The sequence below is a fragment of the Camelus dromedarius genome, chromosome 21 (assembly GCF_036321535.1).
Source record: "Camelus dromedarius isolate mCamDro1 chromosome 21, mCamDro1.pat, whole genome shotgun sequence".
Classification (NCBI taxonomy): Eukaryota; Metazoa; Chordata; class Mammalia; order Artiodactyla; family Camelidae; genus Camelus; species Camelus dromedarius.
Window position 1 is genome coordinate 19,202,909 of NC_087456.1, and position 15,174 is coordinate 19,218,082.

Sequence of the window (15,174 nt, forward strand, 5' to 3'; positions counted from 1 at the left end):
CTTCCCCTGCTTTGCTAATAAGCTAAATCGGTAAAGGCTTGAGACTCCTCCTGGGAATTCCAGCATCGAGGAAGACTTAAACCATAATAATCAGGAACTGCTTCTCGTAAAGATGGGTGAATTAGGAGTCCAAAGCAAGATGGTACTAGTGACACTTCAGCAGTAATACGTTCATTGATACAGAATTTTACAAGTCCTATTGATGAAGGTGTTTTTTAAAAGCATCACTTCGATGAGTAATGTAAGCTTGCAAGCAACTACTGCCCAGGTTTAAGAGTGACACTAGGCCTCTGATTTGTTCATTCACTTTATTGCCTCCAGGAGAAGCCTAGAGGCCAAGTGCAGGCTGGGCTGGCTGTGTGTGCAAACGGGCATCCATCTCTGCGTGGACACATGAACCAGTGTGCGAGGACGTGGGCCTTCAGCTGCACCTGTGCTCAACTGTTTACAATCTGATCAGCCTCTTCTCTTAATCTTGCTTTTCTTTTGACCACCAGCCACTCCTTCTCATGTGTCTTGGGATGACTGGGGTCAGCTGATGCCCTCTCCAGGGCTGTGTAGTCCATAGGGCTCTAGAGATCCCTTTTGGGTGGTGGATGGGGGATCTAGGAAAGAACATTGCTTCTAAATGAGGCAGAACTTGGCCTCTGCTGTCCCTCCAGTATACAGCAAAGTCGGTTTTCCATTGTCTAAAATGTGACTCCCATTCTGAGTAATGCAGGTATAATTATAGGTATTTTATAATATTATTCTTCAGCACAGTCTAAACTGTGCCTTTTGTTCTCTGTGTTCTGTTTTACTACATGTACATTATGCATTTTATTCCATTACATCAAATGGACTATTAGAGTCTGAAAGTCCAAATTGGTCCCTGTCTTTGCCCTTTAATCTGCAGTGTGTGTGAAATATCTGAGCTTCTCCTGTCTATATAATTAGGTTGCAAAACAGAAGACATTTTGCTTTAAAAATAACTGTTTCCCTTGCACACTGCCATGGCCTGATCTTGCATGATACAAAATGGGATAAAAGAGAAGCAACATATTATGTCTTTCCTTTTAAGGATTTTTACTGGGGATAGTGGGAGGTAAACAAAATAGAACATCCTGAATGTGGAAAGTTTTTTTTCCTTAGGTATACCAGAGTCACTGGAGAGTCTGAACAGAAATTCTGTGCTTTCTGTAAACCTTCATCACCTTTTTTCTTAGTACTAGATGTGGAAGTTTAGGGTGAGATGGGGCAGAGACAGGTGAGGGTTAGGACGGTGGTTCCCGGATGTTTTCCTTGCTCCCCTGCATCAACACTGTCCTGTGGGCTCTGCTAGCACCCAGACACTGCCCACATGCTCCTTGCACACCCACTAGGACCCAGACACACCTTCATCCCACCTCCTGCATCTGTCTTCCCAGCCAACCCCTTTTCCACCTTGCCCCAGGTGACCTGGCTTCCACAGCGGCTCTGGGAAGTCACGATTTCTACTTCGCTGTTTTCCTTCCATGAGGAGTAGGAGAAGGCAGAGGGAAGAGTAGCTGCCCTAGAGCAGCAGGTCTGCTGGTGTGAGCTGGGCCACGCTGGCAGGTAGGGATCCAGAGGCCTGAGGAGCAGGAGGCTGCTGCTGCCTGGGAAGTTCAAGGAGGAGAGGGAGATAATCCAGGAGCCGGGGTGATGTGCTGAGGGCCACACACCCCTGGGACAGGGGATCCTGGAACAAAAATGCAGCTCGTAGCTCCTGCTGTCTACCGAACTGGTGTAGGAAGAAGAGCCCAAGTCTTGAAGGCTTGATTCCTCGTAGCTCTGCCACTGACAGCATCATCTTGGGCAAGTTTCCTTTATCTTTTTTTTAAAAATAGCTTTAATGAGATACACTGCAGGTAGCAATAATCTGCACATACTTAAAGTATATAATTTGATAATTTTGTCATATGTATATACCCATGAAGCCATCACCACAATCAAGATAATGAACATATCCATCACCTCCGAATATGTCCTTGAGACCCTGTGAAATCGCTCATCTAGCTCCACTCTCTTCCCCTTCCCCTTCCCAGGCAACCACTAATCAGCTTCAGTTCCTATACATTAGCTTGCATTTCCTAGAATTTTACATAAATGGAATTCTAGCATACAGTCTGTACTATTTTGAGTAGCTTTTTTTCACTTAGCATAATTATTTTGAGATTTACTTTGTTGCATGTATTAATAGTTCATTAATTTTTATTTCTTAATAGTAGTCCACTGTTTGGATGTACCATAGTTTGCCTATCTATCTGTGCTGATGGACATGTGTTTTATTTCCAGTTTGGAGCTTTTACAAATAAAAGTACTATGAACATTCATGTACAAATCTTTATATGGACATACATATTTCCTTTTCTCTGGGGTAAATACATAGAAGAATTGGAATAGCTGGTCTATAGATGTATTTATAACTTTTTAGGAAACTGCCAAAGTGATTTTTAAGAAACTGCCAAAGTGATTGAACCATTTTGTATTCCCACCAACAGTACGTGAGCATTCCAGTTCCTACACATCCTCACCAACACTTAGTAAGGTCAGTCTTTTCCATTTTAGCCTTCTGTATAATAGATATGTAGTACTATCTCAACTGTGGTTTTAATTTGCATTTCATTAATGACCAATGATGTCATCTTTTCATGTTCTTGTCTGATATTCATACATCTTTGGTGAAGTGTATTTTGTACTTTTAAAATAGTTTTTTGTCTTATAATTAAGTTTTGAGAGTTCTTTATATATTCTGGTTATGAGTCCTTCATCAGATTTATGATTTGCAAATATTTAATCCCAGTCTGGGGCTTATCTTTTCATTCTCTTAACAGTGTATTTTGAAAACTAAAAATATTCAGTTTTAATGAAGTCCAGTTTATGTGTTCTTTTATGAATTATGCTTTTAGTATCATATCTAAGAAATTTTTGCCTAACCCAAGATAAAAAATGTTTTATATTATGCTTTTTTCTTGAAGTTTTATAATTTTATATTTTACATGTAGGTCTTTGATCCATTTTTAGTTAATTTTTGTATATTGGGCAATGTATGCATTACAGTTTTTTAATGTGGATATACCATTTGTTGTAAAAACTACCCTATCTATACTAAATTACCTTCTCAACTTTGTCAAAAATTATTTGTCCATATTTATGTGGGTTTATTTCTGGACTTTCTATTCTACTCCATTGATCTGTTTGTTTATCTTTACACCAGTACCACACTGTCTTGATTATGGTGGCTATATATAAGTCTTAAAATAAGATACTGTTGGCCTTCCAATTCAGTGTTTAGTTTTAAAAGTTGTTTTGGCTATTGTTGCTCCTTTACATTTCCTTATAAATTCTAGAGTCAGCTTCTAAATTTATTTTGTAGAATCATTTTCTAACAAAAAAGTCTGCTGGAATTTAGATTGGGATTGCATTAAATCTATAGCTCAATTAGGAGAGAATTAACTTCTTGACAATATTGAGTCTTCCAACCCTTGAACACAATGTATCTCTCTATTTTTTCAATTCTTTATTAATTTTCTCTGAATGTTTTGTAGTTTACAGTGTATGTATCTCTTTTGTCAGATTTATCCCAAGTATTTAATATTTTTGATGCTATTGCAAATGGTATTTTAATATTTCAGTTTCCAGTTGTTTATTACTGCCATATATAAATTGATCTCTAGCTATTAATCTAGTATCTAACAACCTTGTTAAACTCAATTATTAGTTCTAGTTGCTTTTTTGTGGATTCCATTAGATTTTCTACATAATCATGTAATCTGCAAAAAAATGACAGTTTGATTTCTTTCCAATCTGGGTATCTTTTATTTCTTTTTCTTGCATTTTTGGAATGATCAGAGGGAACATCCTTGTCTAGTTCCAATCTTGGAAGACATTTAGTCTCTTACTGTTAGGAATGTGTTAGCTGTAGGTTTTTCCTAGACACCTTTTTCTTTTTTTTATAAAACTGAGGCTATCACTTTCAGCTTATATTTTGCTGAACATTTTTATCAGCAATGGATTTTAGAGTTTGTTAAATGCTTTGTCTGTGTCTACTGAGAGAATCACATAGTTTTTCTTTTTAGTTTGTTAATACGGTGAATTATATTCATAGATTAATTTTTTGTTAACCAACCTTGCATTCCTGGGCTAAATCCCAGTTATTCATGGTATAAAATCCTTTTTGTATGTTTCTGGATACCATTTTCTAATATGTTTCCCTAATATTTTGTTTAGGAATTTTGATTCAATGTTCATGAAGAATATTGGTCTTCAATTTTTTTTCTCATAATACCTTTATCTGTTTTTGGTATCAGGGTAATCCTGGCTTCATAGAACTAACTGGGAATTATTCTGTCCTATTTAATTTTCAGGGAGAATTTGCGTAGAATTGATATTTCTTCCTTGAATGTTTGGTAGAATTCACCAGTGCAGCCAACTGGACCTGGAGCTTTCCCTATGGAAAAGTTGTTAGCTACAGATTCTATTTCTTTAAAGGATATAGGGCTATTCACATTATCTATTACTTCTTGAATGAGTTTTGGTACTTTATATCTTTCAAGAAATTTGTTCATTCTTTCAAGTTTTCTAATTTACCAATGTAATGTTTCTTTATTGTCCTTTTTATAGTTGTAGAAACTGCAGTTTGTCCACCTCTTTTGTTCCAGACATTGATAATTTGTGTCTTCTCTCTTTCTTTGCTGATCAGTCATGCTAGAGGTTTATCAATCTTGTGGATCTTGAAGAACCAGCTTTTGGTTTCACTGATTTTTCTCTATTGTTTTTTTAAATTTTCCATTTCATTAATTTCTGCTTTTATATTAATTATTTCCTTTCTGCTATTTAGTCTTCAATTTTCTCATCTTTTTCTAATTTATTAAGGTGGAAGCTGAGGTAAAATTGACTTGAGACCTCTGTTATTTTCTGATATAGGAATTTAATGATATAAATTTCCCCCTAAGTACTTCTTTAGGGGCATCTCACTAATTTGGATATGTTATGTTTTCATTTTCATTCACTTAAAAACACTTTCTAATTTCCATTTTGATTTCTTCTTTGACCCTAAGTTAGTTGGTTCTGTGTTGTTGAGTTTCAAAATATTTAGGGATTTTCCAGATATCTTTCTGGATTGACTTCTAATTTAATTCTAGTGTGTCAGAGAGTGTACTTTGAGTGATGTGAATCCTTTAAAATTTATTTAGACTTGTTTCCTGTACCAGAATATAGTCTATCTTGGTAAATGTTTTGTGTGCTTTTCAAAAAAATGTGTATTCCACTGTTGCTGGATTGAGGGTTCAAATGTCAAGTAGAATGAGTTGGTTGATAGTATTGTTCAAATCGTCTGTATCCTTACTGGTTTTCTGTCTACTTGTTTTATTAATTATTGAGAAGGGGGTATTTGAAATCTCCACCTATAAACATGGACTTCCCTGTTTATTCTTGCAGTTTTATCAGATTTTACTTACATATTTTTAACTTCTGTTAATATGTGCATACAAACTTTTGATTGTTGTGACCTCTTAATGAATTGTGCCCTTTATCATTATAAAATGTCCCTCTTTTCCTCCAGTAATATTTGTTGCCCCAAGTGTCTTTTGTTTGTTATTGGCATAGCCACCCCAGCTTTCTTGTGACTACTGTTTGCACGTTATGTAGCCTTTTCCACACTTACATTTTCAACCTATTATCTCTTCATATCTGAAGTGCATTTCTCATAGGTAGCATACAGGAGTCTTGCTTTTTTATTGAATCTGACAGTTTCTACCTTTTAATAAAAGTATTCAGACTACACATATTCAATGTGGTTATTCACATGGTGTGGTCCAAAGTGCTATTTTTTCTGTATGTTTTCTATTCAATCCATCTCTTCTTTGTTCTCCTTCTCATTTTATTTGCTTTCTTTTGAATTTACTGAACATTTGAAATGATTCCACTTTATATCCTTTGCTAGCTTTTTAACTGTAATTCTTTGTTATTTAGTGCTTGCTTTAGGATTTATATTATACATCTTTAAGTTGTCACAGTCTACTTTTAAGTGATATTATACCACTTCATGTCTAGAATAAGAAGCTTACAATAGATTACTTTCATTTCTCCGATCCTAACCTTTGCTCTATTGTTGTCAAACATTTTAATTTTGCATATGTTATAACCCACACATTACATTGTTGTTACTTTTGCTTTAACAGTCAATTAGCTTTTAAAGAGATTTAGATAAGAGAGGGAAACCATGTATTTATTCACATAGTTGTCATTTCTAAAGCTCTTTATTCTCTTATGTATATCCTTTGTGGGTCTGCTTCAGGTAAAATCTTTCAGCTTTTTTAAGTCTGAGAAAGTCTTTATTTTTCTTTTGTCTGAGAATGATACTCTGGTTGGGCGTGTAACTCTAGGTTGGCAGTTTTCAGTACTTTTAAAATGTTGCTTTATTGACTTCTCACATGTATTATTTCCAAGAAATCTGCTGTCATTTTTATCTGTGTTCCTCTACAGGTAACATAGTTTTTTCCTCTGGCTGTTTTCAAGGTTTTTCTCATCATCACTGGTTTTGAACAGTTTGATTATTATATGCCTTAGTGTAATTTTCTTCATGTTTCTTGTGCTTGGGGATCATGGAGCTTCTTGGATTTGTGGGTTTATTGTTTTCATTAAATTTGGGAAAGTATTGACATTTATTTCTTAAGATATTTTATCTGTACCACCCTCTGTGTCTTCCACTTTGGGGACTCCAATTACACACATATTAGGACACTTGAAGTTGTCCTAAAGCTCTTTTTTCTATCTGCTTTTTGTTTGTTTGTTTCTTTTAAAAGTTCCTGTCTGTCCTTCATTTTGGGCCACTTCTTTGCTATGTCTTGAAATTAATCAATCTTTCCTTCTGCAGTGTCTAATTTGCTATTAATCCCACCCAGTGTATTTTTCATCTCACAAAAAGCAGTTTTTATCCCTAAAGATTCAATGTATATCTTTTAAAAATATATTCCATGTCTCTAACTTTTTGAACATTGGAAATACCGTCATAACTGTTTTATATCCTTTCTGTCAATTTTAGTATCTGTGTCTGTTCTGGGTTAGTTGCAATTATCTCTTCATTATGGGTCTCATTTTCTTGCTTCTGTGCATGCCTCATTATTTTTGATTGGGTGCTAGATGTTTCTATATATTTTCCCCACATTCTTAAGCGTTGATTTGGGATGCAGTTATTTGGGAACAGTTTGATATTTTCCGGTCCTTGGAGATTTGTTAATGTGGGGCCCCGGCAGTTCTCAGTCTAGGGCTAAGTGTTCCCAACTACTGAAGTCAGACCCTCTGGGTACTCTACCCAATGCCCTGTGAATCTTGAGGTTTTCCAGTCTGGCTGTTGTGAGTGCTGTGTACTGTTACTTCTCATCTTTTCAGGTGGTTAATTCTCCAGCCTTGGGTGGTTTCCTCACATGTCTGTGCTGATCAATGCTGGGTTGAATGCTTGAAGTGACCTGCTGCAAATCTCCAGAGTTCTCCCTTCTCCAGTACTCTGTCCTGTTGCTACCGTGGTCTCCTTGGACTCACAGGTCTATCTTCTCAATTTAGAGAGTCCACCAGGCTCCCTCTGAGTTCCCTTTCTCTGAGCCATGGCCTGAAGGCTCTCTCAAGGCAGTAAGCAGGGAAACAGGTAGTGCTCACCTCATGTATTCCCCACTTCTCAGGGATTGCTGTCTTTTGCTGTTTGATGTCTAGTGTCTTGCAAAAGTTGTTTTATACATTTTGTTTGTTTTGGGGTTGTCTCAGGTAAGAGGAATAATCTGGTCCCTGTTACTTCATCTAGGCCAGAAGCGGAAGTACTCATGAGCAAGTTCATGGTTTTACCATGAGAATTGAATGAGACTGATGTCTGTACAGCACCTGGCCCTTGGCAGATTCTCAGCAAATGTTTGGGTCTTCCCTGTCTCTGCAACTACTTCTTCATGATTTTACCTGATTTATCAACCAGATTCCTAGCTGAGCTTAAGGTCATGGTCTCTGTGACAGTCAACCAAAGTAGACAGTCACCCATGGGCTAGTCATACTTTAACTTGATCAGTTTCAGAATTCTGCTACACCAAGGACATGTGGTTGCAAAGCTTATCCTCCTTTTATTAGACATTTACCTTCTGTGTGAAATCTTATCCAATTCAATCTATAGGAATTATTCATAGTATGAGTATTTATAGTATGAATTTCAGAAGATTTTAGAAGGTCAGTGATGTGAGATGGGCAGAATTTAAGAGGATCATGTTATTTGTTACCCTTGCATGATTTTGTGGGGGTTTCCTACCAAGTCATGAACTTCAATCTTTTACTTCCTGTTTTTTTCCCCTCAGATTCCCCAAGGATGTATGTGAAGGACAGATGAGTTTTTGCAGAAACTTAACCATTTTTTCCTTCTCTTGTCTTCTCTCCTGTGACAGTGTCTGGAGGCCGCAGCCGCCTGCACCTCATTGATCTTGGCAGCTGTGTGAAAGCTCTTAGCAAAAATCGGGAAGGAGGCTCAGGGCTGTGCCTCTCGCTGTCCGCTCTGGGCAACGTCATCCTGGCTCTCGTCAACGGCAGCAAACACATCCCATACAAGTAAGTGACTCTTCTACTCGAAGAATGGGATAAGGTGAGTATGGTGCCAGGGCTGGGTGTGGGACTCTCGGTCCAGTGACATCTGTGGAGAGTTGTGCAAAGATGGACAGTCTGGACCACGTTGTTCAGTGCCAGAAACCAGCCTTCACTAACAGTTATGTAATGCCTGATCTTCTAAATTCAAAAGCTATGGAAATGCTTAAATTTACTCCAATCCCACCATTGGGCGGCTCAAGGAGGAAATCATAAGAATTTATCTCTGTTGCGGTCTCTAATCATAATTGCCATTGGTGGCTTATTGTCACCATTGTACAGATGCTTTCTAGTGATGAGAGCAAGGAACAGAAGATTGAGTTACCCTTCCCTTAAGGGTAGGGCTGCCAGCTTTAACCAATAAAACTGTAAGATACCCAGTTAAACTTGAATTTCAGAAAAACAGCATATATTTTTGGTATAAGTATGCCCCAATGTTGCATGAGCTATATGGGCATCCTGTATTTTATCTGGTAACCCTATTTAGGAGAACTTATAAAGCATGGGGAATTACCACCACCATCCCATGCAAATGTTTATTCCACTTCCAAGATCCTTTCTCTCTTTCTGTTACGGCTCCAACAAGAAGAAATTAGAACTTCTCCTATGTCTGGAATAGCCAAAGACTTGACATATCACCCATGCCCATGAATGACATAGCCCTAGAGCCACCCTTCACCAGCATCATCCCAACCCAACTTTGCCACCGGATCATGTGGTGATGGGGTGATGGGTACTCTCCTGTTTGGCCTCCTGCCAAGGTCCAGCTGCTCCTCTCACTAGCCATCTGAACCTCCACGTCTCATAAACTAAGGGATATAGCTATATATCTTACCTACATCACAAGGATATAAAACTCAGAATGATATGAGTGTGCAAATTTTTCATAAAATGTGTAACACTATAGCCAATAACCAATAATCATAATCTGGTTGAGTCTGTCCTCACTTATTTAAATGGAAATAACACCTACCTTACAGAGCTTCTGTGAGAATTAAGCAAATATACAGTACATGGAGTCATTTTTTTAAATCTGTAAAATCCTACAAAATGTAAGTTTTCTGTAGAAGGGAAAAGGTAAGTCAGGCAGTTTGTCCTACAACAGTTGAAATTCAGGACATGTCCCTGAGTTCTCCTTTCCCTCTGTCATAAGTTGATGCCAATATTGTGATTTTTTTCTCCACCAGGAAGCCCATTGCTAGACTGGCTTTAGGAGCTTAAACAAAGATTATAATCCTGTCTGTCTTAATTCTTGACATTTGAAATCCTAGTTGGATAAACTCAGAAATGTCCTTTCCAGCCCTTGTGAAGGTTCTTTTCTATGAGAAAAAATTCAAGTTAAAAATTCATGAAGTTTCATTCAGTATCACTTCAGCAGTTGAATAAAGTCAGCTTGTGATTGCGAAAAGGAAAGAAGGAAGGAAGGAAGGAAGGGGAAGGGGAGGGAAGGAGGGAAGAAAAGAAGAAAGGAGAGAGAGGGAGGGAAAAAAGAAAAGTCTGGAGAAGTACTGTCAGGGTTGGAGACCTTAGAAAGGAAGGAAGGAGATATTGGCCCTCTGGCCTCCCTGTCCATGAAAAGAGAAACATGTCTATTAATGTGATCATAGATCATAATGTAGATGAAAGTCAAAACACTACCTTATGAGGTCACTGATGGTGTATCTTACTTATATATCTCTCCCGTTGTTTCTGTAGAGTGATACGCTTTTATGATTTCAATAAATATTTGTTGAAATGATGGTGGGAGGGCTGAATAACTGTAAGCATATGAAATTACTTTTACTTTAGATAAAGTAACTTCCTTTTGGTTAGAGTTGGGTTTTATTATAAACATATAGGGAAACATTAAGAATTGTTTGTATTAATAGCTCTTGTTAAGTTCAACATATCTAACATCAGCTGGCCACGATGACCAGCCACCTGCCCCCTTGGGAGGGCTGACGAAATGCGAAACCTCCACTCACTGTTCTCTGGGGACATCTGTCTGCTTCAGTTCCCTTCTCTCTCTTCTGGCTCTGAGGGAGCAATGATTAAAGGATTTTTGTGTCTGAAATCGGCACAGACTTAACCTCAATGTGGTGCCTACTCATGACACAGGCATCATGTTGTCCCTGACCATCAGGATCCTCCTGGGGTCTTGGTACCAGGAAATATGGTGGCCTGGCCATACAGCCAGCTCTGTCCTGCCCAGAACACTCGTTTGCCAAGGCCCTTGTACAGCCAGGTCTGTCATCCCTCAGTCATTCATACCCATCATTCTGCACATGCTTTCAAAGGCCCTTGCTGTAGTATTGTTTCAGGTTCTCAGCCACCGCATGTATTCAGTATTTGGTTCTGCAAATACATTTGCAAAGTGATTAATCAACTAGAAACTATCCTATTTTGAGGTACAGGAAGATAAGGCAGAGATTTCCTGAAGTTCCCCAGCCAGTTGGTGGCAGGATCAAACCACACCTCTTTTCACAGCTTGGAGACCTTGGCGGTTCGTTTCTAATCCACTCCCCCAACCTCATCAAGCTCTGTAATATATTAGCTGCCTTTGCTCTGCACAGCATGAAGGCTTCAGCACAGCAGGGTGGCCCAGATTTCTTTTATCAATTCAGTCAGTGCTCCAAAGCTGCATCACACAGCATTTTGTTAGCATACTAAACACCTTCCGCGTGTCAAGCCTTGTCTTTGCGATAGGTTCCTGAGACAGGGGAGGTTTCCTGCCCTTACAGTTTCCTTTTATTCCTGTTCACTTACAGGAAAAAACGGAAAACCAAGCTTCACATTCGTTACCCTCCCCCACCCCCCCAAAACATGAAAAACCCACTCCATTTGTCACCCTGGACAACTCTGTGCTTCGAACCGGCATTGCTTGCGTTTGCTTCTGGGAAATTAACTGGAATGTGCACAGAGGGGATATAGCCTTTCCACGTCGCTCTCCATCATTGTGCCAGACTCTCTGTCACGTGACCAAGTCCAAAGTGAGTTTGGATTCATGACCCATCCCAGGCACTCCCACAGGCTCCCTAGGTGTGCCCTGAGTGCTTTTGACTTTGCAGTGATACTGCTTTTGTAGATGACAGATGCAGGCACAGAACGGGGTCCCAGCCTCAGCCATGACACAGCACAGGCTTGCTGGCCAATCCAAGAACCATAAATCAGTCCTAAATGGTGACACCATTCAGAAAAGCAAGCGGGGACAGCAGGGAGACCACCAAGGGCTTGAAGCCCCTACTCAGTTCTGCACTGAAAGCCTCACAAATTACTCCCTAACTTTGGGGAACCTCATGTCGAGGGGGAATCTATTGTAGTCCGAAGCATTTTGACAGTGCATTTGCCAGTTTCCTTCCATCGCTCATTACAGCTGTTGGCTTTTCCTCCCCAATTCTTGGGCCCCAAGTTAGTCGGAGCCTTCCCATTCGATAGATGAGAAAAAATAGGCAGAGCCATTGAAGTGAATTCTCATGCCAAAATCAGTGTTACAGGCACAGACCACTGGAACTGGCCCCCAGAGGAGCCACCACAAGGATCTGTCCGTGCGAACTGAGTTTCAGCTGAAGTGCTGTTACATCCCAGCTGGTCTGCAGGACTGCAGTCTTTCCAGAGACCTGGAAATGCTAACAGCCACCCAGTTCTCTCAAAATAGAATTTTTGGTCCCTTTTAGATGTCTGATCAGGGGGTGCATACCCTTCACATAGTGATACATTAAGCCTGAAGCCCTTTCGCTCATTTATGACTTACTCCATTTGGAGACATAATTACGTTAATAGGTCAAATGGTCCATTTGATTATTTGCCACCAAGACACTGTACCCTGTTTCCAAACGACAGGTATTTTATAATGTCCTGACTTCCACTGAACAAGAGGTCATGGAAAGAGGGTCATTCTTTGACCCTCTCGGGCTGCATTGTCTGAGATGTTCTTCCCAAGTCACCTTGAAGTGCAGCTCTGCGTTAACAGTCCCACAGTGGGAGTGGTGCTCAGTGACTTTCTTTTATGGGTTTGGTCTGGGGTTCAGACCAAGACCTAATCCTCGTGTGTCAAATCCATCACTGACACGCTCTGGGCTCAGGCAGCTGCCTTCATCCTGCCCTCCTTCCCTCGGTGGTAAATCTACCAGGAGAAGCGGGTGGCGTCTGAGGCAGTCTGTTGTCACGAGCTTCAAGCACCACCACGGGGGCCACTTCTAGATGTGATAAGGACGCCCATCATCAGGGTCTGGAATGGGAGCACTTCTCCTAAGGCGCTGGTGAAGGATCAGGAACCAAGGTCCTGTTTAAGACAGTAGCAGCAGCAGAGCACAGCACTTCATTCAAAGGAGCATAGAAACTCCAATTCCAGTTGGTGACTTGTGGAGAAATGACATTTTATAAATAGAAGCAGATTTTTCAAAATGTTACTACCTCTGACCTGTGAGGGAGTGTCATGCTGGAACCTGCAGGCAGTACCCACGATGGCAGCCTAAGATTCCTAAGGCCTTTACAGGACCTGCATCTCTGAAGCATGAGGACATTCCTCGCCCTTGCTTTGAGAAATATTTTCTCCCAATAGCCATTTAGATACTGGGTTTGTCTCCACTTTCCCAGAACTGGAAACCCACTCAATGTCTGGGAAGCTAGAGAAACGAGCTCATGACTGGTATCAGCTACAATGCTCCGTCCCCTGACTCACATAGGTGATGAGAGTTGTGTTCCTCTGGACTCAAAGGCATGTTATTTACAACGTGAAGTTCAATAAATGTTTTCCAGAAAAAATACAAAGGAATATCAATTCCCCAGATTTACTTAAGCTAGCGTGTGATGGAGAGTGGGGTGGGTCTATATGAGAATCTTTGTGTGTGTATGTGAAATGTGACGGAGACACACCTGTGTGCATATTTAGCAACCTTTAAATGTGCATTAATGCTGGATTATCTCCTCCTGATTTACAGGGAGAACATCAATTTAAAACTATTTGCACAAACTCCAGATACCAGTTTACAGCGTTCCCTGTTTAGAAATAAAATAACCTAAGTCTCAGGTTGCCAAGCAACTGTAGCAATGATAATTCTTGGTGTTGCTGCTTCAAAAATATCCATTTTTATACATTTTAATGACTGTTAGGATGCAGAGAAAGTGAGTTCAGAAGTCTCTTTTGTATGGGATTTTAGCAGTCTTATTTTCCTACCTCCACCTGCTTCCCTGGCCAGTGGTATGTTCACATTTAATTATGGAAATTTCCAGAGATTAATATTGTTTTCTTAAGAGATGAGGCATCAGCTTGCAGTAAATGAACTCAGCCAGGTTTATTACAAAATTGTGAGGGTTGCTCGGGGAGAACTGAGGCTGTCTGGGAATCAGTTGGGGTCACAAGCCCAGGGTTCCAGCATTGATTCTTCCACCACTGATTTGACACAGAAACTGCACATCATCCTTTCTGTTCTGAGGAGGACCACTTTCTGCCCCCTCACAGCCTCACTGAATTGGGAGCAGATTGTTCGGCCCCCGACTCAGTCACCATCTCTTGGCAGCAAAGCCATGGCAAGTATTTTTCTTTGTCCACAATGGCTAGTCCCTCTCAGATAATGTGCCATCAGTTGGAGGACTGAAGTAGAAATCAGGAGGTTTTTTTCATTTCCTTTTTAGTTTTTCAAGAGGTTTTCTTCCTTTATGTTTAATTTCTGAGAGTACTAATCACGCTCTTCTCTCCACATCCTGAACCAGTTGGCAAACAGATACAAGAGTATGATTGGGAATTAAAATTGTCCATCTGCTTAATCTTAGCAGAGTGGAAGGAGGTCTCCTCCTGTCCCCCAACAAGCATGACTCCAGGACTCAGGAATGGGCAGAATTGGGTCAGCAGAGCAGTCCCTTCCCAGACAGGTGCATGGCTCAACTGGAGAAAGGTCTGTGACCTGCAGGGAGACAGCCAGACCCGCAGACTGACAGACAAGATTGGGCTCTAGGTGCCCAGGGCCATGTTTACCAGCATCACCAGTCAGACTGTTTTCCTCCCGTGGGAAGAAGTAAATAAAAAGTGCAGGAAGAGGAGTGGGAACTTTATTCTTGATCTTTCCAAGGGGATAGAGGTTCCTAATTTATGGATTTGCTTGGTCACAGGGTGAAGGAGAAAACTGTTTCTAGTGCTTGTTTTCTGGGTTTCCAGCTGCATTCCGGTGGTTAGCATGTGCGTGCATGAGTGCTGGGTGAGGGCTGTTCCGCTGTGAGGGTGTGATGGCAACAGCTCACAGTCAATGTTCCCTTCCTGTGCATCAGGAGCAGCTCTAGCTGCTTCCCAGGTGTTTCATTCTGCCAACAGGCATAGGGACTGCTCTGACCGTACTTGTGTTTCAGGTGGGGGAACGGAGACAGAGGAGTAGGTGACTTGTCCGTGCTTACACGGCTGGTAGATGACACAGCTGCTCCACTGCTTCCTAACACAGGGTCCGGAAGGCTGTAGTGCTCCATCCATCTTTGCTGAAATAACAAATGAGGTCAGACAATGGATCAAACGTATCTGCAGAGCTTACACATGTGCAGTAGGTTGTAAAGCAGAGTGTAAGTCTGCAGCGTGGGACCAGCTGTGGCCAGTGG

General features: G+C 40.4%; 1 protein-coding gene across 2 annotated transcripts in view; it reads left to right on the forward strand.

Moving 5' to 3' along the window:
• Positions 1–15,174, forward strand: part of KIF26B (kinesin family member 26B) — a 427,084-nt gene that overhangs the window by 362,464 nt on the left and 49,446 nt on the right. For both annotated transcript variants that reach the window (XM_031438497.2, XM_064477251.1), the window contains one exon: positions 8,421–8,580. In XM_031438497.2, the coding sequence (XP_031294357.2) occupies positions 8,421–8,580 (160 nt within the window). The remainder of the gene's footprint in view (positions 1–8,420; positions 8,581–15,174) is intronic.